This window comes from Candida parapsilosis, contig 005809 (assembly GCF_000182765.1).
Source record: "Candida parapsilosis strain CDC317 annotated contig 005809".
Taxonomy (NCBI): domain Eukaryota; kingdom Fungi; phylum Ascomycota; class Pichiomycetes; order Serinales; family Debaryomycetaceae; genus Lodderomyces; species Lodderomyces parapsilosis.
In genome coordinates, this window is record NW_023503281.1 from 1,332,589 (window position 1) to 1,357,592 (window position 25,004).

General features: G+C 39.2%; 9 protein-coding genes and 1 non-coding gene across 10 annotated transcripts; 8 read left to right on the forward strand and 2 right to left on the reverse strand. All coding sequences in view use genetic code 12, as the record gives it.

Annotated features, from left to right (window-relative positions):
• Positions 1–262: 262 nt before the first annotated feature.
• Positions 263–2,410, forward strand: CPAR2_206300 (uncharacterized protein; the record flags this gene model as incomplete). The annotated part of the gene is made up of 1 exon (XM_036809528.1): positions 263–2,410. One exon carries the CDS (start codon positions 263–265, stop codon positions 2,408–2,410), a length of 2,148 nt encoding a protein of 715 aa, XP_036666156.1.
• Positions 2,411–2,464: 54 nt separating this feature from the next.
• Positions 2,465–3,196, reverse strand: CPAR2_206310 (ubiquitin-specific protease; the record flags this gene model as incomplete). The annotated part of the gene is made up of 1 exon (XM_036809529.1): positions 2,465–3,196. The coding sequence occupies one exon, from the start codon at positions 3,194–3,196 to the stop codon at positions 2,465–2,467; it is 732 nt and encodes a 243-aa protein (XP_036666157.1).
• A 3,119-nt stretch (positions 3,197–6,315) lies between these two features.
• On the forward strand, positions 6,316–6,389 carry CPAR2_t_cp_Val(AAC)_10. The gene has a single exon. It is a non-coding gene; the product is annotated as a tRNA-Val (tRNA).
• Positions 6,390–6,755: 366 nt separating this feature from the next.
• On the reverse strand, positions 6,756–10,664 carry CPAR2_206320 (putative acid anhydride hydrolase; the record flags this gene model as incomplete). Its single annotated transcript, XM_036809530.1, has 1 exon — positions 6,756–10,664. The coding sequence occupies one exon, from the start codon at positions 10,662–10,664 to the stop codon at positions 6,756–6,758; it is 3,909 nt and encodes a 1,302-aa protein (XP_036666158.1).
• A 568-nt stretch (positions 10,665–11,232) lies between these two features.
• CPAR2_206330 (TATA-binding protein-associated factor TAF7) lies at positions 11,233–13,056 on the forward strand (the record flags this gene model as incomplete). The annotated part of the gene is made up of 1 exon (XM_036809531.1): positions 11,233–13,056. One exon carries the CDS (start codon positions 11,233–11,235, stop codon positions 13,054–13,056), a length of 1,824 nt encoding a protein of 607 aa, XP_036666159.1.
• Positions 13,057–13,277: 221 nt separating this feature from the next.
• On the forward strand, positions 13,278–14,240 carry PRS1 (ribose phosphate diphosphokinase subunit; the record flags this gene model as incomplete). Its single annotated transcript, XM_036809532.1, has 1 exon — positions 13,278–14,240. One exon carries the CDS (start codon positions 13,278–13,280, stop codon positions 14,238–14,240), a length of 963 nt encoding a protein of 320 aa, XP_036666160.1.
• Positions 14,241–14,455: 215 nt separating this feature from the next.
• On the forward strand, positions 14,456–15,314 carry CPAR2_206350 (uncharacterized protein; the record flags this gene model as incomplete). Its single annotated transcript, XM_036809533.1, has 3 exons — positions 14,456–14,472; positions 14,531–14,559; positions 14,623–15,314. 3 exons carry the CDS (start codon positions 14,456–14,458, stop codon positions 15,312–15,314), a joined length of 738 nt encoding a protein of 245 aa, XP_036666161.1.
• Positions 15,315–15,665: 351 nt separating this feature from the next.
• On the forward strand, positions 15,666–17,414 carry CPAR2_206360 (uncharacterized protein; the record flags this gene model as incomplete). The annotated part of the gene is made up of 1 exon (XM_036809535.1): positions 15,666–17,414. The coding sequence occupies one exon, from the start codon at positions 15,666–15,668 to the stop codon at positions 17,412–17,414; it is 1,749 nt and encodes a 582-aa protein (XP_036666162.1).
• Positions 17,415–17,803: 389 nt separating this feature from the next.
• Positions 17,804–18,883, forward strand: CPAR2_206370 (uncharacterized protein; the record flags this gene model as incomplete). Its single annotated transcript, XM_036809536.1, has 1 exon — positions 17,804–18,883. One exon carries the CDS (start codon positions 17,804–17,806, stop codon positions 18,881–18,883), a length of 1,080 nt encoding a protein of 359 aa, XP_036666163.1.
• A 219-nt stretch (positions 18,884–19,102) lies between these two features.
• CPAR2_206380 (uncharacterized protein) lies at positions 19,103–24,289 on the forward strand (the record flags this gene model as incomplete). Its single annotated transcript, XM_036809537.1, has 1 exon — positions 19,103–24,289. One exon carries the CDS (start codon positions 19,103–19,105, stop codon positions 24,287–24,289), a length of 5,187 nt encoding a protein of 1,728 aa, XP_036666164.1.
• Between the last annotated feature and the right edge of the window lie 715 nt (positions 24,290–25,004).

The following is a 25,004-nucleotide window of genomic DNA, read 5'->3' on the forward strand; positions in this document are numbered from 1 at the left end:
CCATCAAAAATAAAACTTGATCGTAAAAGATAGAGCTGTTATAGAAATTATTCAGCTCTGTGAAATCTACAAATCCTGCTTACATTCAACAGGCAGCATTGTCAAAATCAAATCCTTTTCAATCATTCACCAGATATAGCATACGCATCCTTGAGTGAAAGAAAAGAAAAAGGCGTGCTTGTAGTACTGTATAAACACTTTCGGAAAAAAACAGGTGGGAAGATATAGAAGAATACTTTTACACAACTCAGAAGTGTGAAAAATGGCCAACTACAACGAGGTACAGCCTACTTCATTTGGATCCAAAAACAAAAATAAGAATTGGAAAGATAATAGAGGAGGAGCAGGAAAGCAAGGAGGGTTCAACCAAGGAGGAAATCGAGACGGTCATCGAGGTGGTCATCGGGGTGGTCATCGAGGTGGTCATAGAGGTGGTAATCGAGGAATGGGGAACCGTGGAGGACATGGCGTGTCGTTTAATCGAGGAGGATCAAACCACGGTAATGAGTACAATGAAGCTTACGGACAGGAATGGGGTAATGGAGGTTACCAAAGTCATAACCCGAACTTTACTAACGATACTAACTCCTTTAGAGATGCAAATAATTCATTCGAGAAAGACTTTCTTGGAGAAGAAGAGCACAATCTTCAAGAGGACAGGACACTGAAAGTAGATGCCCAAATGCAACCCATAAGCTATAGCCAGATATCAAGACGTGATACTAGAGACGGCACCCCACCATCGCAAACAAGGGATCACCCTCAACGTCGCAATTCCACGACTCGATATTCAAATGCATCTCCACGGCACCTGAGTACTTGCAGTGTCGATGCCAATCCAGCACAAGCACCGAATATGTCAATCAATGCATCTCTTGGTAATGGGTCTTATGAGCTTTCATTCAACGAATTCGCAGCATTGAAACTAGGGGTTATAAATAGCTTTCAGGACAAACAATTTAAAGACGCTGCCAAAGCCCAATTGGCTTTCCTTCTCACAAAGGCAAGCGAGAACGGGCTAAGGGAAAAAAATGACTGGTCGAGACAGAAGGTTCCCCTATTGGATGGTGGAGGAGAGTTGATGTTGGTATGGGAACAAGAAAATGGCAACATAAACAATCCAGGTGCAATAAACGTGGACGCCTCTCACCCATCAGTACAAATTGTTGAAAGCATCAATGAAAGTGCTTCTCAATATACAAATTATCCTTCAGGCGGTATATCTTCACAACGAGGCTCAGTTCAAAATGGAAGTTATGAAAGCAGAGGATCTACTAACAATGCAGATGCCATGAGTATGGACGTACGGTCCCCCATTCCAATCACGAAAGAACCAGGACGGTATTCAGCTTCAACACAAGCGGCTGACACATTTCAAACCAGGCCTTATGGGGCCTCCAATGGCAAACGAGATGCTGACGATGACTTCGCGTCAAATGAAAGAAAGCGACAAAGAGCGGAAAGATTTCAAGCTACAAATTTCTCAAGCTCAGCTCAACCAGTTCCTAAAACCGAGCAAAACGATGGCCCAATAGTTGGTCTCAATACGAATTTAGAAAAATCGTACTTGCGATTGACTTCCGAACCTGATCCATGGAAAGTGAGGCCGCAACATGTTCTAGAGAAGAGTGTGGATTACGTGCTAAGGAAATACGAGTCATTGCAAGGAAAGGAGGCATTTAACTATCTTAATGACCAATTCAAGTCCATACGACAAGATCTCACTGTTCAGCACATAAAGAATGATTTTACCATCTCCGTGTATGAGAAGAATGCCCAACTTTCGTTGAAACATAATGATCTTGGTGAATTCAATCAATGTCTAGGTCAATTGAAGTTTCTTTATAGCTACAAAAGACTGTCGTCCCCTGATTGGCAAAAACGATTCATATCCCGGGAAGTTGAAATGATCTGCTACAGGATCATATACATGATGGTAACAAACAACAACAGTGAGATTTGCAAAATAAAGCTAGGATTGCTTCAGGATTACAAAGGGTTCCGAAGACAAGATACAAATGAAATATATTTCAATTTTATCGCCTCATTGTTCAAGCTCAATGCTTACAAAATTACGAACAATTGCGTCCAATTCTATGAAGAGCTTGATAAATACAAGGGATTTAAGGATATTGAGTTGGCATTAAAGGTAATAGCAAGCTTTTTGGACCAAAAAGTAAGGTTGTCAGGGCTTTTCATTATCTGCAGCTCGAATCGACCGGGTATGAAAATGGAGTCTTTGCTGAAAATGTTGAGCTTTCACGATATGAACGATTGCGAGGTATTTTTACGCCAACTACAGCTAGACACATTTGCTACTAAAGGCGAATTTCATGCTTTCAAGGCCAAAGGTACTGTGAAAGCATTGTACAAAAGGTCGGCGAAAGTGGACATCAAGGGTCAAATTTAGTTCCTATTGGGGCAGAGAGAAAACATGATATTTGTAAAATATTGTGTATTTGTTCTAATCTAAAGTTGGTCCCAATGCCATTAAGGCAAAATTGTGCTTGTTCTTTTCATCCGCATTGTCGATGTAAAACTGGATTTTGTCAGTCAATTTCTGCTCATTAATAATGCTCTCTTTGCCCGAATCACTCACCTCCCCCAAATCAATTGGCCCTTTTCGTCTTCCATCCAACTCATACAAATGGTTATCTTTTCCTTTGATGAAGCTGATGAAATGAAGATCAACTGCATCCCCTGGCGAAGGTGCTTCGGTTTGTCCTTTAGAACCAAATTCATCGTCTAGTTTGATACTCTTTTCCAAATCTTCAACAATTAGGCTCATCTCCTCCACAGATAAATTCCTGCCTTGAATCTTGGTAGCCAAATCATTTATTTTCAGGTGACTTAATATCAAATCAGGCAGGATGTTGGCTAACAAGTGTAATAATGCATACAACCCACACCCGTTTCCAATTGTTTGTTTAAACCAATATACGTCCCTGTTCTTCATCGTCTCGTAAGATTCAGCCTCTGCGTCTTTTTCTTTTCTATAAGCTTCGTAATTAGGAGTCAATGGGAATAATAGGATGATCCCAAATATGGGTTGGGGCAAAAATGACAAAAGCTCGGGATCAGTTAGTGAATAGACATCATGAAATTGTAATATTGGTGAAAGACCCAATTTGTGAGAAAGATCTGTGAATATTGACGGGTTTGATTCTAATGGAATCACCTGTTTCAGATCTGTCATAGTGGAGTTGCGGAAATATCGAGTGCTATAAAGTTGGCACAGAGGATTCTTCAACTTTTAACTCCTTTTTTTTCCGTTTCGCACAAAATTTTCGCCACCAATTGAGCTGCAACCAAAACTACTAATTACAAGAGTGTAACGAGAAGCGCATGTTGATAGCCTGTTTGACCAGACCCTCTTGAAAACTGCTTTTTTTTTGACTTGGCAAAGACATTTCATACAGTAGCTACAACTTTTGTATATTGATGGACGAACTGCTTCAAAAAAATTTACTCTTGAGTAACATAAAAACTTGAAATTTTTGCATCAATTTTCAAATGACTTACATATTGACGGAAACATGACACCCCCTTCATCAAATGTATATGAGACGCAATCGATTTAGCTATGAAGTGACTCATAATAGCAGTTTAAGAGGTGAGATCGGGTTTCAAATTGTCCTTTTCAAAAATACTGGTCATTATAGCCGTATCAAACTTTGAATAACCTTCCTTTGCATGTTTGATTGATAATCTTTAGCTTCAGTAGTTATGAATACATTGCCAGCTGATTTCGAAGAGGTGGCTTTCCATGAATTCCTTTGATCTATTTTGCTGATGTGATGTATAGATTTACAACACTAGGTTCATATGCGAACTGTTACTTCCCTATTGTTTATGCTTTTCCCTCTCACTCTAACAAATGTGTTATACTTGTGACGTTGAAAATGTAGCAACCAACCGACATAGTGCCAAGGTGGGGTTGGGTTTACAGTGCTTTCACGACTGGCACATCAACGTAGATTTTGTTAAAACTAAGTTGAAGCTCGTTCTCAGCATGATCCAGAAGATAGAGAATGGGTTTCAGAGAGCAAAGAGGAATACGCAAAGAGACCATCTACGACCTGATTTATTTCAACACCAAGCTTTTCAAGGAATGTAAAACAAAAGATATCAAATCATAAAAACATAAAAAACAAAACTGACAGTAGTTGTCAACAGCTACAACACTGCAACATCAAACTTAACCAACCATCAAGATGAGTTTTCAAATGTGCATCGCACAAGTGCCGCGATATTCCTTACACATGAAGTCGTTTCTCATCAACACTTGCAGATGTACCAGATCCCAAATATTGAAGTGGTTGCACATCTGGAACAGGAATGACTCTAACTCCATCAGGAACAAGCTTTACAGGTTCAAAAAGAATGATTATACTGGGTTCATTTTCGGTTTCAGTGAGTTCCAGAGAGCTTTTACTTGATTGAGGTTAACTTTTGTCATTTTGGTATGCCAAATTTTCATGAGCCCAGGATGTGATTTCTTGATTGTTAGGAACAACTTGGCGTTCATTGAGACTACTATTTGTCTTATTGTCAATTTCTGGGGGGGAGGATGTCAGTGAAGAAGAATAAGTGAGATGTAGTTTATAGATTTTGTAATTTGAAGTTGGATTTCTCTATAGTGTATCAAATTTTAACATATCAGAGTTTTTTCAACAGTGTAGTGAAATGCATGAGGAGAGATAATTAGGAATATAAGAAGGGAAAGTTGTAGGTTGAAGTGTATATGCTTGCGAGCAGAAGTGCATCAGATGTAAATTGTTAGCCTTGGTGCTATTTCGACGCATATGTGTGCTGTTATATCACTCTATTACACCAACTATGTGTATCTCCAGCGTGTTATAGTAAATTATGCGTGTGTGGTTTGTGTTTGTACCGAGGAGAAAAACTAAATTTTTGCACCCAGATAAGAAAATTGTACATTTGTGCACGCCCACATTAACGAAGGAGAAATCTTAACTGTGAATCTCCAATATACGATCCATTACTTTTCTAAATTGATGTTGCATGGTTACGAGTTCTGTCAAGAGCTTTAGAATCTTGTAAAATCTTTGTGGTGTGAGGAAATTAGAGAATCTTTTTATGAAAGTTTTTGTCAACATCTTTTGGAAAATGATCGATAATCTTGATAGATAGCAGATTGAGAGTACATCCCCTGATCTGATTGAGTGACAATGAGATGAAGCAGAGACAGAATCCATAAACTCAGACCTGAAGCGTATGAAGTTACTGGGTACTAATTGGGATAATTACACTGCTAAATTTTGGCTCCCATGACCTATAGCTTCATGTGTCATATTCAACGAAGCAGCTTTCATGTAAAGTCGACTGTAAGTGAACTCCGATAAGGAAGAATACACAGCTAGTACGAAATCAACATGTGGGGGAAAGATAATTCTAGCGATAAAAAAAAAAATAATTGAGGATCATATAATCTTTAGTTTTGGTTAATTCTAGCTAGTCAACTACAACATACCTTCTGTCAGTCAAACCAAATTGTTATAATACTCATACTGATTTCGAGCTCCCATTGCAGTAACACTTAACGTATCATCCCTTATCAAAACTCGTTACTTACAGCACTAGACTGTTTATTTTGGGTATACAACAAATCTGTTAGAGATATGAAGTTCCTTGTCACATGATTCTTGATGATTGTGTTATGAAATGGTTTTGCGTGCATATTGTTACAACATCAAGAATTGCTAACCCTTTCACAACGGTTCATTCAATCTCATCCACCCAGAAAATTTGGTTTAAGGTTGCTAATTACTCAATCGGGAAATAAGTGTTTTCATTAGGAAATTCCCTATTCAAAGGAAAGGTAAGAGATTGAGGAGTAACCTGGAATTCATATATTACCCGAAGAAGTAATCTATCCGAAATAATAACTGGAATAGAAAATTATCATTTATATGAGAAACCACCTTCTTTTCCTAATGAAGGAATTCATATCTGAGTTTGTTCGTCTTTATAGCTTGAGTGACAAGGAAGAACAGGATTTTTCTCCTTAATATTAGAAGTTTAATACTATTTAAGAGAATGGAAATCCCCTTGGGATAGAGATTGAAATTGCATAATTTAGTTTTAGCTTTAGTTCAGTTTCACCTTTTGGATCTTGGACAGAGATTATAATCCAAAATATACACCTCATTCAATTACAATTCACTACATTTGTATTACTCTTAGCTATTACACTAAGCTTCCACTAAAAATTGATTACAAAATCTTACTATAATACACTAATGCAACTAACACCAAAAATTAAGAGAGTACTGCAACAAAATCTTCAGAAAAGGTTCTGTGGTCTAGTTGGTTATGGCATATGCTTAACACGCATAACGTCCCCAGTTCGATCCTGGGCAGAATCATTTTTTTTGTTTTTTTATTGTTAACTCTTTATCTTTTAGATCGCTCTCTGCATTAGAATAATATTTTTTAAAAACTTGATTGTAGTCCAAGTGGTGGTGTATTCAGTTTGAGTTGGCTGTGGGAATGTGGGAATGTGGTAATAGTAGTCATTGAATCTCCACTTTGTGATACAATACCTGAATCTGTCTCAACTGACCAGTCATCCTTGGTTATGCTCTCTCATTCATCCATAATGGAATAGTTACTAGAAGGAGACTCACACCGATACTTTTGCACAGGCTAGGTGATAATTGATTGCTCTGATGTCATCGTAGCAATTTCACACCAAATAAATAATGTTAATTTTACATTGTCTGTATTCTACTCTAAACACTCTGTATTTGATTGAATTCTTTACGCAAGTTTTTGAAAAGCTTTTTACTTTTTCCTATTTTGTGGCGTTGGAGCAATCTCTTGTACACGCTGACGAGTCGAGGGAACCAGAACCTTTCTCCGATAACCATGAGTGCAAAGTTCAAAATGGCTAAAATCAAAATGAAGTAGTAAAAAGAACCGCCAAGGTTTGTCAATTGCATTAGTTCACCAAAGCTTGAATCCACATTCACGAAAAATAGAGCCGTCGATAATGCTATTGCAGCCACCAAGTTCAATAAAAATGGCACATTCTTTTGAATAGGTTCACGGTAAGGAGGTCCTTGATTCAAGATCACTGCGATCAAAATGTACTGGAAATTGGAAAACAAAAATAACACGGTGTTATCAGAAGATTCAACTGCATCGTCGCTTCCAGGAACTGGCTTTACATACCAAGGTTCTTTCTTGACCCACAGCCATATAAAAATCTGGCAGATCAAAAGAAGCACAATGTTGCAAACCAAGGGAATGAGTATCTTTGGCGACACCAAGTTTGCGGTGGGTCTCTTCAATGCCAATTTAGAATATGGCTTGGACCAAGACATGAAAATTGCTAAAGGTAAAATCAAAAACAAGTCAATGTACAAAAATTGAAAATCACCCAAGTTGGTCCCTGTTTTGTAAAGTATGGTGACAGTGATAAATTGAATCGCGGAATATAACGACATGTATTGAAAGCACGAGAAGCTTGTAACCAAGCTTGACCTTCCCTCTTTAATGATATCAAGCACGCATGAAATCTCAAACACTCTGGAAGTAAAGGGCGCAGCAACCGATGCCTCAGCCTCAGAGAGAGAAATTCCGACATCTGCAGCTTTCAAAGCACCACAATCATTTGCACCATCACCACAGAACCCAACAGTGTAATCAATCTTTTGTAGTTGCTCAACTAACTCATGTTTCTCATCTGGTGACATTCTTGCGAATATATCACACTTCATCAAAATGTTTTGATTTAAATTAACGTCCTTGATTTCCGTCAATAGGATCCTAAAGATGTCCCCAGTAATGGCCAATCTATAATGGGAGTCTTGTCTTATATCAGCAGGCTTGAGTGTTTCAGGGTCTAACCTGTTCTCGGGATCATTGACATCCTGCCATGCAATATACTGCTGATCGTCTTTTGCTTCTATGAATGGAACGTATATGACACAATTGCTATCTGGAACGAGCTTTGATTCTCTTGCCACACTGATAGCAGTTAATATATTATCACCCGTACACATAATAGTGCGGATTTTTGCGTCATTTAATTTGTCCAAAGTGGGCGCCGTAGAGGGTTTGAGTTTGTTTTCAAAAATGATAAACCCTGTAAAAATCAAATCTGATTCAGCATCAACTCTCTCAATATTTGAACCGTCAACATACTTGTATCCACAGGCTATGACCCGGAAGCCCAAATGTGTGTAGTGATGGAGTAGCTCCTCATAGTTTGAAGGTATTGACTCTGGTAGGCATATATCTATCATTACTTCCGGTGCACCTTTGGTGAATATACATCTTCCCTGTTTAGACTTACATAACACGGACATACGCCTCAATGGTGCCAAAAACTCAAATTCTTTCTCAATTTTAACGGAGTTAGTTCCTTTCGATACAATGGGTAATCCTGAACTCTGGTCTTCCTCGTATTTCCATTTTGTAAATCCAAACATTTTCACGTCTAATGGGTCCCCCATTAATTCATTATCGATATGACGCAAGGAGTGACACGATGCCATACATTGCAACAAGAAACCACCATTATTAGTCTCATGACTTAGGCCGCGATTCTGCTTAATTTGTAATGAATCGGTCACCAAATCTTCAAATACGATTTCTTTTCTTCCTTTTGCGTTATTGGCTAGGTGAACTCCCAAAACATCTAGCCCTTCTTCTGTTAAAGTTCCAGTTTTGTCAAAGCAAATGACGTCTAGCTTCCCACCAATATTTACACGCGTTGGTGCGATACAATATATACTCAACTTTTTAAGTCTGGCAATGGCAAATGTAGTTCCAATTGTCAAGGTTGCCGGAAGTGCTGGCGGTACCACAATTGTGATTATGTCCAATGCTCTCAATATCATCAACCTTTTACTGAGTCCGAGCTTTATAAAATTGTAAGTGGAGTAGGTAAATCCTAACGCGGCAATTAGGGTCATAAACCCGATGTACTTGAAAGAGTCTCTGTAAAATTTGAATCCTGTGGGTTTAGGAAACATCATTGACCGAACCAAAGATCCCTTTGTTGTGCTAAAGCCTGTTTTCAAGGCCATGGCAATAACCGGTTCATCATTGAGCGACTTCATCTTGAGCAATTTTGTACCATTGAATAAGTAAGATCGCGATAAATTGGGATCAATGAAATTTTGCGGCAAGAGCTTGACAATGTCCTTTGTTGCTTGCACTTTAGTGACTGGCACACTTTCACCTGTTAACATTGATTCATTCAAAACACATTCTCCATTAACAAGTAAAGCATCACATGGAATAATACTCAAAGAAGGATCAATTTCAAAAATATCACCAGGTACCAAATCCACTGAGTCAATCTGTTTCCAAAATCCGTTTCTCCATACTCTTACTTCGCATTCAAATTTTGAAATTTCCTGCAACCTCTTCATAGTCGACTTGGTTTCAATCAATGAGTTGACGATGGACACCATTGAAATGATGAATATACATGAGGCATAATAATAGTAGTTGTCTGCAAGCCACAAAAAGATAGAGAATATTTGAAAAACGTAAAAAGGGTGTAAAACCTCATCAGCAAGCAATTGCAAGATTGACTTTTCTTCAATCTCAATTTTATTGTAATCAAAAACATCGAGTCGCTGCTCTTGAAGAGATTGTGAAATCCCTTCTTTGATGGTTTTCAAGTTTAGCCAACGAGTATCATACCAATTGGAATTTGTCCGGAAAATATCCTCCATTGGATCGTAGAAAAATTTGATATACCTGTAGATGAATGAGTGAACATAAGGTATTACTGGATCACTCTGTCCTTTATCTTCATGGATGGTTAAAAAGTTTGAAAGCCTTTCATCGAATCGTTGTTTCCTGACGTTTATAATTTGAAGTTCACCAAATTCATTTTCAATAACGCACCAATCTGCCGAGCCTAGTGGACATTTAGTGCCCATAAAGTTCACTCTATATCTAGGAAGCCACCTCATAATCAAAAAACCTATCCCGAATGTACCAACACACAACAAGTAATACAAATATCTTTTCCACCAACAATTGCGATATCCAGCAATACCTACAACTATATCTTCTTCTGCTAGATAATATCTCTGAGAATGAAGCTTGGCAGGAAATTGTTGATAGAAGTTTTTATCGATGTGATTTGTTTCATCGTTGTTTTCATTGATCAAGTCGGATTTATCACTGCTTGCATCAGAATCACGACGATTCCGTCGCTCAAAATTCATTGACCCGTAATCGGGTGCTTCTGGGCTTTGCATTCTTCCCGAATAGTCGTCTTCGAAAACTGCTTCTGCTTGCAGTGACTCTTCATCACCAACAAACTTGTCAATGGAATATTCCCAATCAGTATTATAATCAACAGGATCCTCCGGATTCTCTATTGTGGAGCCACCTTGTGCCATTTCAATCTCATCTGGGGAAAAAAACCTAAATTGAGATTGTGTCTCGTCTGATCTTCTCGAAGCAGAGGAGCTCACCGACCGTAAATCAATATTGTTTTCATCTGCACTGAGCAAGGGTGACGTTTCTCGTGATACTACCGAAACTCTTCTATTTCCAAAGCTATGCGGATAGTGCAAAGAAGTTATTGACGACGGAATCACCTCTGATGCTGCACCTGAGAACATTTCAAAATTATTATCATCCAAAATGTGGCTTGCTGAGGAATCCATGGATGTCACTGAGTTGGTACGGGAACGCGGAAGTCTCCTATCGTAGGAAGAAGACCTGCGGCTTCTCGCAACGGGTCGCTGGTTCTTGGTCATATTCAAAGGAAATATTATCACCCAGTATTGTTCAACTCAACCAATTATGGACTCTAAATTGAAAATTATCTTGCTTCTGAGCTTTTTATCGGTCTTTAGGAAAAACTTTTTGCAGAACGCAAAGAAAAGAACAAAAAAAAAAAAAAACCAGGAATAATGAAAAGACAGAATGAGAGAAATTTGTAGTGACTTACGCATTTGAACACGTGAAGCAATCCTAAATATATGGAGCCACGACAAGACATTGCTGTATTTGAAAAGTGGCATTTGATCCTCTCTTCGCAACGCAGACCTATGTATGAGATAATCATGAAGGAGGATGTAACACGAGAAGTACCATCAATTTGCCTCTCCTCAAAGCTGTCCTGCATAAGGAAATAAAATTCATTTTCTCTCTATCAAATGTTTCTACTTCTCATTTAAAATTACCAGGACTTCTTTGTTATTACTACTCCCCCCCCCCCCCCCAACCCATATGGCATTGAAGTTGAAGCTAAAGGTCCAGTCTACAGAGGCACCGGGTAATCAACTGGGCAAGAACGAAGACCACGAACGGAAGCCTCCAACACTAAAGATAAAGACCCCACAGGCGAGCTCAACAAAGCGAGCACTAACAGAACCTATCGATGGGGAGAAACCTAAAAAGCTAAAGTTAAGTCTATCAAAAAATAAATCGGCTCAGTCTGGGAATGTATCCAAACCGAAGTTTGTCCCACGTGTAAGGATAAAACCTACGAGAATTCCTGGTGAAGGTTACGACTCTGAGGCTCCTGATTTGGAAGATGATCCATTAATTGAACAAGGGATAGTTTTGAGGTTCTTGGATGATGCAAATCTCGAGTTTGTACATAATGCTGTTGAATCTGGAGACTTGACCGGACTCAATGTAAAATGGATAACGAGGGACAAAGCTGTGGTAAACGTGAATGGCACACTCTATTCAGCGAGATTAATTGACTTGCCCACATTGGTTGAGGTTTACAAAACAATCGATAAGAAGAACATACTCAAGAACTTGGATGTTTCGCAAATATTGCTTGTTTTACATACAATCAATCCAACGCAGTTGAATACAGAAAAAGACTTTGAGGTACCCGATGGACTTTTATTCAAACACCCATTCTATGACCATGTCAAGAACCAAGAGGTGCCCAGGAAACGATCGGTATATCGCAATGGAGTATTGGAGCCTTTTAAAGATGTATATCGAAGATTACGTCCAACCAGAGCTGATCATAGGGTAATTCAAGATATCGAGGAGAGGGTCGATGCCTTGATCAAGTTGGACAATGAGGCCGAAGAAAGTCACTTTGAGTTGGTGGATCCACAATCGTACCCAAAGTATGGCCACGCAAGCCATACGCCCTCCGCGGTAGCCTCACCCTATCCAGAGCCAACAAATCAAGGTTCGGACAAAATCGCTAGAGTTGAGAGCGGTAATGACTTGAATAACTTTGGGGAAGATGATGCGCATGATACAAATAAGGTCCTTGAGCAGGGAGCACAGGCGGAGTATGTATTAGATGAAGATGATTTTGAGGTAAATCTTGAAGAGGAGTTGAATAAGGTGCTTGATGGCAAGGAAACATCAAGCGATCAGCAGGTGGTGACAGTCTCTCCGGAAATGGCGGAGATGCTACAAAGTAAGGGCGCTTTAGTAGAAGGCGACATGAGTGAGGAACTTTTATTTGGAGAATTGGATGATGACGATGACGATGAAGATGAAGGAGAAGAAGGCGAGGAAGGTGATGGAGTAGCTGAGGGTAACGAAGGGCAAGAGGGAGAAGAGGGAGATGAGGAAGAAGACGAGGAAGATGAGGAGGAAGATGAGGAAGAGGAAGATTACTACGACAAAGGACAAGGAAAGGAGAGTTTGCTGCACTCCAAGTTGTTAGAAGAGGAAATTACAGAATTGGAGAAGGTGGTCGAGAAACATAAAAAGAATCTATCTTCTACAACGGACCAAATGACAAAAATGAAACTTCAAAGTAACATTTCATCTCTTAGAGCTTCATTGGAACAAAAGAAGAGGGATTTGCTGAAATCTATTGAAAGTGAACAGTCCCTTCAAAACACCGAGCCGCTGGATTCAGGATTACGAGGTGTACGACCCAGTAGGAGCTCGGAAAGCCGAGGAAAAGAAGCAGGGGCAGACGCTGGGGACGATGATGATAATGATGACGATGATAATGATGATGATGATGATGAGGAGGAGGAGGAGGAGGAGGATGGTGCCGAAGAGGAAGATGCTTTGGTTAACCATAACGATAGTGGAGACTCCATAGATGATCTTTTTTAATAGTGATTAGGTTGCCATGTTCTGACGAAGGAATATTTAGTACTGCATATAATGTTTTTTTTTTTTTTTAAAATTTTCTTTCCTGAGCACACAATCCATTTGTCTAGTACAATTTATGCGAGGTGCCTCATCGAAAGAGAAAATGATGGACTGTTTAAGTTTCATTGACTGGCTCAACAAACATACACCCTTGTGATACCTCAACGGCGCAAAACACCTAGATGTCAACAAATTCAATCAAGTTGTTAGCAAGCGATGTCCATCGTGGCCTTGCTGAACTAGTGTCCAAGAGATTGGGTCTTCAAATCACTCCCAGCGAATTGAAACGAGAATCCACAGGGGAAGTTCAGTTTTCAATTGGGGAATCGGTTAGAGACGAAGATATATTTATTATATGTCAGATTGGATCTGGCGTGGTGAATGACCGTGTCATTGAATTGATGATCATGATCAATGCTTGCAAGACAGCCAGTGCAAGAAGAATCACCGTTATACTTCCCAATTTCCCCTACGCCAGACAAGACAGAAAGGACAAGTCACGAGCACCCATTACAGCTAAGTTGATGGCAGACATGCTCACGACAGCAGGATGTGACCACGTCATCACCATGGATTTACACGCGTCACAGATACAAGGTTTCTTTGATGTTCCGGTAGACAACTTGTACGCCGAACCTAGTGTGGTGAGGTACATTAAGGAGACAATTGATTACAAGGATGCCATCATAATATCCCCAGATGCCGGTGGAGCAAAAAGAGCCGCAGGTTTAGCTGATCGACTTGATTTGAACTTTGCCTTGATCCATAAAGAGAGAGCAAGAGCTAACGAAGTGTCACGAATGGTGTTGGTAGGAGACGTGACTAATAAAATTTGTGTTATTGTTGATGATATGGCTGATACGTGTGGTACCTTGGCTAAAGCAGCGGAAGTCTTACTCGACAATAATGCCAAAGAAGTCATTGCTATTGTGACGCATGGAATTTTGTCGGGAAATGCCATCAAGAATATAAACAACTCCAAATTGAAAAAGGTTGTGTGTACCAACACAGTACCATTTGAGGAAAAATTAAAGTTATCAAACAAGTTGGACACTATTGATGTTTCGGCTGTTATTGCAGAAGCAATCAGACGATTACATAATGGTGAAAGTATTTCGTATTTATTCAAGAATGCTCCATTGTGATGATCCATTACTGGGATCGATTTTGTTCGTTAGGTATTCCCCTTGGCAGTATTCACATGTGTGGGCTACATTTATATAAAATACACGGTTTAGCTATTGAGAATAATCTCTGAACAAAATTGAAAAGTTTATTTTATTTTTATTTTATTTTTTTCTTTTGTTCTATATCCCCCCACCTCAATAAAACCTTTCCCTCTGGAGCAGCTCCATTCACCATGACGGGGTCAAAACAGTATGTTCAGTCCATATAGTTTAATCGCGAGCCATCTTTCTAACCCAACAAATAATAGTCACACTAAAATCAAAGCATGCTTATTTGGTACGTTCACATTAAAAAGTTTTGCGATATAGATTAAATAAAGACGACTAACTCTCTTGAAAGACATGGATGGAACCATTCTCAATACAGAGGACATTTATACAGAAGCTGCTTCTGAGCTTCTTGCAAAGTATGGGAAGGGTCCCATGACTTGGGATGTTAAGATAAAGCTTCAAGGCAGACCAGGGTTGGAAGCCACAAAGATAATGGTCGAGGAGTTTAAATTGCCCTTGACACCGGAGGAATTTGCTCAAGAAGCTATTGTGATTCAGGCTGACAAATGGCACAAATCCCGATTTTTACCAGGAGCTTTAGAGCTTTTGGAAGAACTTTACAGGAAAAACATTCCCATAGCACTAGGCACGAGCTCCAACACCATCAATTTTGACCGCAAGACGAAGCATCTTCAACAAGGTTTCAATCTTTTTGAAGGCCACATTGTAACTGGGGATGACCCCAGAATACCCCCTGGTCGAGGCAAGCCACACCCTGATATTTGGTTTGCTTGCTTGGCTAGCCTCAACAAGCAGCGAGCTCAACAGAACTTGGAGTCTTTGAAAATTGAAGAGTGCCTCATTTTTGAAGACGGAATTCCAGGAGTTCATTCGGGAATAGCTGCAAATGCTCATGTTGTCTGGATTCCTGATCCAAATGCCTTAACTGTTCTTGATGGAAAGGAGAAGGAAATTATCGGAACACAAGGAGAAATTCTTTCCAGTTTGGTAGAATTCGATATGGAAAAGTATCATCTTTGAATTTCATAGCAGTGCCTCGCTAGAAACCATGTTTGTTATACATTTAAAAACTATTTAGACAATTATACACACACAAATGTGAGTAGATTCCGCTGAATTAACTCCAGCTTGTAGACGAAATTGCAATGTTGGCCGTGAGATGTGTGCTTATATTAACAAAGTACCATAAACCATTCAACTCTGAGGGTATCGTTGTTCATGTATTTTTATTTGATGCTGTTTTCCTAAAAAATCTTGAATCCAAAGGAAAAAATCCTCAAAGTTGGCCACACCACTTGACACAACAATCATTTTTCTCATCTTTATTTCCCGGGTCATGAAGATAGAGGTATAATCTTGTACGGAAATAGCATGATTGGTAACGACTCTTACCATATCTTAATTGACTTGCTTCCAATTACAAACTTGAATTCAGATTATCGATACTCAGAACTAAGTGTTACAGATATTGACATCAAATTGTCAACCAATTTGAAAATGACACCGGAAACAATAGAACCCATCAAAGCCATGCTGATTGGAAAGGGTGTCATTAGACTCTACCGGGAATTTGAACATGATGATTCGTCAGGTGGACCCCACGAAAAGAGAAAGATTACGACGAATTCCGGTGACAACACCATGGTTGCCATTTTGGCGATACCTACTTACTTTACCGCGACAGATCTATTGGGGTACATAGGGGAGTCGTTTGTATCTTTTATTTCGCACATCAGAATCTTACGGAGTGACAAGCAAAATCGATTTATGGTGTTGATCAAGTTTCGAGATATTGTCAAGGCAGCCGAGTTTCAGTACCACTTTGATGGAAAAAGTTTCAATTCAATGGAGCCTGAAACTTCGCATGTTATCTTTGTGAACTCTGTTCAAGTTCACTATCAACATCGTCCTGAGGGAATGCAATCATTGATCCCATTTCTTCTTTCCGACCCTTTCACTTCGCCGGTGGAGAGTGATGAACCGGACTTTGCCACAGATGCGGAGGTTGCAACATCCAACACTTTAATTGAACTTCCATCATGTCCCGTGTGTCTTGAAAAGTTGGATTCAACCATAACTGGCTTACTCACCATTCCTTGCCAACATACGTTCCATTGCCAGTGTCTATCAAAATGGCGAGATGATTCGTGTCCTGTTTGCAGATACTCGCATAACTTGACCAATATTACAAGCTTGAATCATGATAGGAGGTTACAAAATCTAAATTTAAGAGAATCGATGTCCCAACATGACAATGAGCTGCTGGCCCCTGCGTCAGCAAACGATGACAACGAAGTTTGCATGGATTGTCAGGTGAGGTCTAATTTATGGATTTGCTTGATTTGTGGAAATGTAGGATGCAGTAGGTATGCGCCCGAGCAACACTCGTTAAAGCACTTTGTCACCACGGGTCATTGTTTTGCTATGGAAATAAATACAAGTAGGGTGTGGGATTATGCAGGTGACAACTACGTGCACCGATTAGTAACAAATGAATCGGATGGTAAATTAGTCGAGCTACCAGATAAAGGAGATTCAAAGGAGTCAAAATCTTATAGGAATAACGTTGATAAGATCGATGCCGTTGGTTTTGAATACTCCCAGTTGCTAATAAGCCAACTTGCAAGTCAGCGTGAATATTATCAGGATCTTTTGGATCAACAGGCATTACAGCTTACATCATCGCTCAAATCAAGAAAAGGCTCTACTGTCACATCAACTTTGAATCTGGATACCATTAAGGAGTTTCAGCTTGAAATCGAAAATTTATCCAGTAAAATAACGGATCTCACAACATCCGTCGTGCCGGCATTGAAGGAGAAGATTCAAAATAAGGAGGAAAAGATTCACAATTTGAGCAAGCAGCTCAGCTCAACCAATGCCTTAAACGAGGCCTTTTCAAGAAGAATTGAGCATGTAACCAAGGTCAATGATGAGCTAAGAAATAACATTGACGATCTCAAAAAGCAAAATAAGGATCTAAGTGAGCAAGTGGCGGACCTAATGTTTTACCTCGATAGTCAGGAAAAACTTCAAAACGAGTCAGATGATGTCAAGCAAGGTACTGTGATTGTTAAGCAATCTTCAGCGTCAGCGAAAAAGAAGAAGAAAAAGAAATGATCTATATCCATAGGGTGGCGATCTAGACCCAGAGGCTGGTTCAGTATGCCAGACCATGCAAGGAATTTTTTTAATTTCCTAAAAAATTTCTATGTTTACTCATTTTGTGTTCAAAAATGTTTAATTTTCTCAAGTTGACAGCATAACTAAAATCGAATTTTGCTTCAAATTGTTTTCAAGATACACACCTACAGTACAGTCAATTTTACTGAAAAGAAATTCTATGATATGCCGTTTCTTTAAGAAAGGGAAAAAAAGAAAATAACAAAACACTGATCTGAAAGTACATAAATGTGGCGATATGCTGAAATCTAGTGATTGATTGATTGATTGACTGGTTTCCCCATTGGATATCTCTTTCAAAACAAGGACAAGCGATTTGGATTTAAATGAATAGTGGTATTTGCCAGGATCCAGGGTCTATGCCTAGACTTCCGTCATTCCGTCAATTGAATGAGACATTGAAAGATTCTGAATTTGTCTCACCAGCACAAAGAGTTGTGCAATATTCATCATCAGTTAGAAATTCAGCAACGCACGAACTAAGTCAGCCTGTTCCACCACCAAGCTCGTCCACAGAAGCAAACTCGAAAGAACGTTCGTTTATTCATGGTCAAGAGTACATGTATGGGACCCCCATTTATGGTAGACACGAGAGTTTTCCTAATCAATACTATGTAACCAAAACAGAAGCCAACTTACCATCCTATTCAACATCGCCGTCTTCCATTGAAAGTTTGGATATGTCCAAGGTGGAACAAGATCTGGGTCAGCAACACAAGGATGAGGACTACAAGTTCATTTCTGAGTTAGCAAAATTTTTGATCGACCTTGAACTGAAATGCAAGGAAATCAATGTCTTGCTGTACTACACTTACGGCAATAGCAGCAACTCTTTTGAAAGTGTCGCGAAGAGAATGAAATGTGGAGACATTGATCAGGTGTTGAATAATCTTCGAAAAGTTTCTGAGCTATTGGAGGACATTAAGCGAGATAAAAATGAGAATCATCGTTTAACAGGATCAAAGGTTACAAAAGTGTTGAAAGATGGAGGCGGGCATACTTTAAAAAGACATTCGAGCCACCATTTGCTGCCCAGGTATGAACAGTCCAAAATTCGAAAAAAGAGTTTGAAAATGGAGTCTCGATTGAGTACAATCGATCCAATGCAACATGATGGTATTGGCATGCCTTCGAATGATGCTTGTTTGTATTTCGAGGGCAAGAACAATTTTGAATCAGGGAGGATTGACCACGACTCGAGTCTTAAGCCAGAAATTGTTTGTCAGCACTGTCGATCGAAAGAGACGCCAGAGTGGAGGAGAGGTCCTGAAGGCAGCAGGACTTTGTGCAATGCATGTGGGTTATTCTATTCTAAATTGATTAAAAAATATGGATTACATGAGGCAGACAAAATCATGCTTGAACGGAAGCAGACAGGTTCAGTAAATGATAGAAGAATCTTTTAGTGTCAATAGATTGATAGGAACGTATACTCTAACAATGTGATTATCTGAAAATAGCGAAGTGCATAGGGCTCCCTTGAAAGTATTATTGTGTTCTTTTTGTGCTTTACTTTTTTTTTTTCCTTCTTCTTAAGTTTATTCTCATCTCATCTGAACGAAAATTCTCAACTTTTTGCTTTCAGCGACCACACATTACTATCAACTCAACATTTTTCTTATAGTATGCCTGATGCCACTGATTCAAAGATAAGCAGCAATGAGTACGCATTTCCTAGAGGAGGCGCTACTGGATTGACTCCGCTAGAGGTGAAGGAGATTTCAAATGAAGCTACGAAAGATGTATTATTTGAAGTAGCGAATCAAAATAAAAGAGCCAAGAGTGGATCGGAGGCAGACAAACCTAGAAAGAAGCAACGCACAAACAAAAAGAAAGGGCCCAGTTCAGAAGTGTCAAAAACCGGAGATGACGCCGAGGAGGATGAGAAGAAGGTACAAATCGAGTATTTGTCGTTCAAAAATCTAGTACCCGGGTCATTTGTTTTTGGTCAGATCCAAGCAGTTAACAAATTGGACATGGCGTTAGCCTTGGAGAACAATTTGGTTGGATTTGTGCCCATTAATGCGATTAGCGCACACATCACCGGTTTGATCAAGAAATATGAGGAAGAGAGTGAATACGAGGGTGACGATGATGACGATGATGAAGAAGGGGAAGGTGGTACTCTCATGAGTACAAAGCCGGAGAAAGAGTTTCCTGACTTGAAATCTATTTTTCGTGTTGGTTCATGGTTGAAAGCGAAAGTTGTCGAGACAGAAAGCTCCAACAAAAAGAGAATAGAGGTGAGTATTGAACCGGAATTAGCTAATGCCAATCTTGAAAAGGAAGACTTGGTTCCAGGAAACATTGTGCTGTGTTCAGTAAAGTCTATCGAAGATCACGGTTTGATATTGGATTGCGGTATTGAAGGGTTTTCTGCATTTGTTTCAAACAAAGAATTGAAAAATGCTGAAATCGATCTCGAAACTTGTAAAGAAGGACTTGTGCTAACAACCACGATCGTATCTAAACCTTCAGGAAGAGTCATTACCGTTAAACCTGCTATCGCATCTACTACTGCAAAGAAGCTCACTCCAATTACCACAATTTCGTCTGTGGATGCTATTCAAGTTGGTTCAGTCGTGGAAGCTCTTGTCAGCGATGTCACCGATGCTGGTATCATGACAAGGGTATACGGGTTAGTCGATGGAACGCTCAACTTTTCCGATCTTCAAATCTTCAGTACACAGGAGTTGAAGCACAAATTCGCTATTGGAAGTAACATCAAGACGAGAGTGGTGGCGATTTTGCAAAAAGGTGGCGTTCGAAAGCTAGTGCTTTCATTAGTGTCGCATTCTTTACAAATGGGCAATGAATCTTCGAAAACTGAAGCTCTAGAGGCATTCCCAGTGGGACACGTATTTGACGATGCGGAAGTTCTCGGATCTGATCAAGAATACGTTTATGTCAAACTTGGGTCATCCACGTTGGGTCAGATACACAATTCGAACATTGACGAATCGAAAACGTTGATTGATTACAGTGTTACCAGTAAGCACAAAGCGAGAGTTATCGGATTCAACATGATTGATAATTTGTACGTCTTGACTTTCAAACCCACCGTTATTGATGCTCTTTATTTGACAGTAAAAGACATACCGGTTGTAACACTTTTACCAAGCTGTGAAATTATCAAAGTCTTACCGGACTCAGGCGGTATACAAGTGAAGTTTTTGGAAGAATTTCAAGGCTTTGTGCCCCCTAATCACATGTCTGATATAAAGCTTGTCTATCCAGAGAGAAAGTTTAGAGTTGGGTCCAAAGTTAAAGGTAGGCTATTAGCTCACAAGGGGAAGACGCCATTGGTAACCTTGAGAAAATCATTGGTCAATTTGGAAGACGATGAAATACTATCAAGCTTTGATGATGCGAAAGTTGGGTCAAAGACCAATGCTATAGTAGAGAAATTTGTCCATGGAGGTGTTTTAGTGTCCTTTTTCGGATCGCTTCGTGCCTTTTTACCAAAGACTGAGATTTCGGAAACATTTGTTGATGATGCATCAAAGTATTTGAAACTAGGTCAGGTGGTGAATGTTAAAATCTTGGATATCAACGAAGAGCAAAAACGTTTGGTGGTGACTTTGAAACAATCGAGTCAGTTGTCGGCATCACAAAAGACCGAAATCGCTAATTTGATACCTGGTATCTCCGTTGTTCACGCCGTTGTTGTTGAAAAGAAAAATGATTCGGTATTGATTGAATTAGAAGGGTCCAATTTAAGAGGAGTGGTTCACGATGGTCAACTCAGTGATGGCAATTACGAACAAAATAGAGCTTTGTTCAAGAAGCTTGAGATTAGTTCGAAAGTGGAAGTGTTGATTTTGGAGAAGGATTTGAAGGCAAGAACTGTTATCGCCACTGCTAAAAAGTCTCTCATTGAAGCATCAAAGAAGAAGCAATTGCCTACTGATTTCGATGACGTACAACCAAATAGGATCATCAAGGGTTATGTCAAGTCTGTTACAAATTTAGGACTCTTTGTTGCGTTTACTGGGAGATTAACCGGTTTGATTTTGGCCAAATACGTTTCCAAGAGCGCCCACGAGGATTTATCAAAAAGATTTTACAAATATCAATCATTAACATGCAAGGTGTTGAGTGTTGATTCAGAGAATAAAAGATTCTTGTTGACAATCGCCAATGGCAAGGATAGTGATGGAGACAATTTGATCAACCCCGTTGACCCCACCAAAAAGACTATTGAAGATTACGCTTCTGGTATTTACACCAAAGCCATAATTAAGTCTGTTAAAGGAACTCAGTTGAATGTTCGTTTAGCAGACAACTTGAATGGTCGTGTTGATGTGACTCAGTGCTTCAAGTCAACAAAAGATATCAAAAACCTTCTCCAACCATTGCTGTCAGGTTTCCATAAAGGAGAGGAGCTCAATGTAAAGGTTATCGGTATACATGATGCCAAGAATCATACATTTTTGCCAATCACTCACAACAAAACCAATAAGCAAACTATTATGGAGTTGTCCTTACAAGACCCCCAAGTTCGCAAAAAGAATTTGAGCGATTTGAAACTCCCGGATGTGCAGAAAGGAGACAAGTTCGTAGCTTTTGTGAACAATATTGATCGTGGGTTTGTTTGGGTATCTATATCACCATCAATCAAAGGACGTATTTCCTTTATGGATTTATCAGATGATGGTTCCATCTTTTATGATTTTGAGAATAAGTATCCAATTGGTGCAGCTTTGCAAGTTAAAGTCAAAGAAGTGGATAATGAGCACCAAACATTGTCATTAACGTCGAGAGAACAGTATATTTCCAAGTTTGAAGATGTGGTTAAAGATAAAACATATCCAGCTCGTATCATCAAAGTTAAAGACCTGTACGTTTTGGTTGATCTTGGTGACAAAGTCATCGCTTCGTCTTTTATTACTGATGCTTTGAATGATTATTCTGATAAACTAGATCATGCATTCCATGTCAATGAGTATGTCGGGGCCACTGTTTTGGACATAGATGTCGATCAACATAAGATTTCTGTTAGCTTGAGGGATAAAGACAGTATGGATAAAACTATCAACTCGATTAAAGACTTATCTCGCGGCGATGTCGTCAAGGGATTTGTCAAGAATGTGAGCTCCAATGGTGTCTATGTTTCATTGGGAAGATCAGTCTATGCTTTGGTGAGAGTTTCCGACTTGAGTGATTCGTATTTGAAAGATTGGAAAAAGTTTTTCAAACCAAATCAATCGGTTACTGGTAAAATCATCAACTGTAAAGAAGAAGGTAGAATCTTGATGACTTTGAAAGAGAGTGAAGTCAACGGAGAATTGAAAACCATGAAATCGTTTGATGATTTAGCTGTTGGCGATGTATTCGAAGGACATGTAACCAAGACTACTGATTTTGGAGTATTTGTCAAATTAGATGGAACAGTTAATGTTAGTGGATTGTGTCATCATACGGAAATATCAGAAAATGACGTCAAGAATGTTATGGCATTGTTTGGAGAAGGTGATCGTGTCAAGGTGAAAATTTTAAAGATTGATCCTTCAAAGAAGCAGTTGTCCTTGGGAATGAAGGCATCGTACTTTAAAGACTTTGTGGAGGACGAGAGCGAAGTTGATGTTGAAATGAAGGATGCTGAAGAAGAAGAAGAAGAAGAAGAAGAAGAAGAGGAATATGAGAGCGAAGGGAGCGAAAATGATGATGTGGTTGTTGATGCTGAAAAAGAAGACAAGGAAGAAGATGTATCTGATGATGACAACGAGAGCGGTGAAGAAGACGACGAAGAAGAAGCACAAGCAACTTCGGAACCACGTTCCTTATCCACCAATGGTTTCGACTGGACTGCGTCGATTCTTGACCAAACCGAGGACAATAATACCTCTTCTGATGATGAAGATTTCGTGAATAATTCAAAGAGCTTGAAACCGAAGAAATCTCGTAAGCAAACAAAAGTGGAGGACAAGACTATTGATTTGAACACTCGCGCACCACAATCGGTTGCTGATTTTGAAAGGTTATTGATCGGTAATCCTAATAGTTCTATTTTGTGGATGAATTATATGTCATTCAATTTACAATTGAGTGAAGTTGATAAAGCAAGACAAATTGGTGAGCGTGCTTTAGAAACAATCAATTATCGTGAAGAACAAGAAAAATTAAACATTTGGATAGCATTGCTAAATTTGGAAAACACATTTGGTACTGATGAAAGTTTAGATGCTGTTTTCAAAAAAGCTTGTCAGTATATGGATTCATTTACAATCCATCAAAAATTGGCCAGTATATTGATAATGAGTGAGAAGTTTGATCAAGCAAACGATTTGTTCAAAGTTATGAGTAAAAAATTTGGTCAAAATGTCTTGACGTGGGTTTTGTATGGATCATTTTTGTTAGATCAAGATGCGAACAACGAAGCTCGTCAAGTATTGGCCAAAGCTTTACAAGTGTTGCCCAAACGTGACCATATCGAAGTTGTACGCAAATTTGCACAATTAGAATACGCCAAGGGGGATATTGAACAAGCAAGATCATTATTTGAGGGACTTATAGCTGATGCTCCAAAGAGAATCGATTTGTGGAATGTATATATTGATCAAGAGATTAAATGTGGTGGTGGTGGTGGTGATGTTGACGAGGACAAGGAGAAGAACAAGAGCAAGACCGCATCCAATAAGCAACAAGTTGAAAGTTTGTTTGAAAGAGTGATTGAGAATAAAAAAGTATCACGTAAACAGGCCAAGTTCTTTTTCAACAAGTGGTTGGAATACGAAGAAAGTCAAGGCGATGACAAGATGGTTGGTAAAGTTAAGGCTAAAGCTATTGAATATGTACGTGAAAATGAGTAAATGGAAAGAGACAGAGAGAGAGATGAATCGATGGGTAGTAGTGATTTGGAGTTTGAATCAAACTACAGTAAATAGAAGAAGTATTTGATTAGATAAATGAACAAAACAACGATGCGTAAATATAACACAGGGATGTAAAAAGAAAGTGCAGGGAGGTTTATGATGATAGGATAATTTGTGCTCTTGTTTTTGCACTATACGTTTGCAAAGTAAGCATTGATAACTTCTATAAAGAATGTGTCTCCTACAACGTTGATAGTGACATAACACTGTCCTCCATTCGTTTCGATGTACCTTTCAAATAATTGGGTTGTTCTTTTGCGCTGTAGTTGCGTGTTGCGAAAAAGGGGGGGCTGGCAAATGGTAGGAAGTGCGTAAGCAGTTCCAAAATGGAGATAACGAATCTGGAGATAAGAGCATTACGAGTAGAATTGAGGGGAAGGCGAAAAAGGGTGATAAAAGTCCCGGAAAAGGAAAGGCTGATGGCATGGTTGAATGATTGCATCTGAGACAATTACCCAAAAAAAAAAAAACGAATACAAAATGGAGGACTCACAATCTCAACCTTGAAGCCTAGAAAAGAACCCGTGAAGAAAGAGAACTGCAAATGATAATGATTGGATATTGTTGGTTGAGAGTTCATGAGTAAAGGTTATGCCTAGCGCAGGATCTAAACACACACTCTTCTCTCTCTCTCTGTCTCTCTTTCGATCGT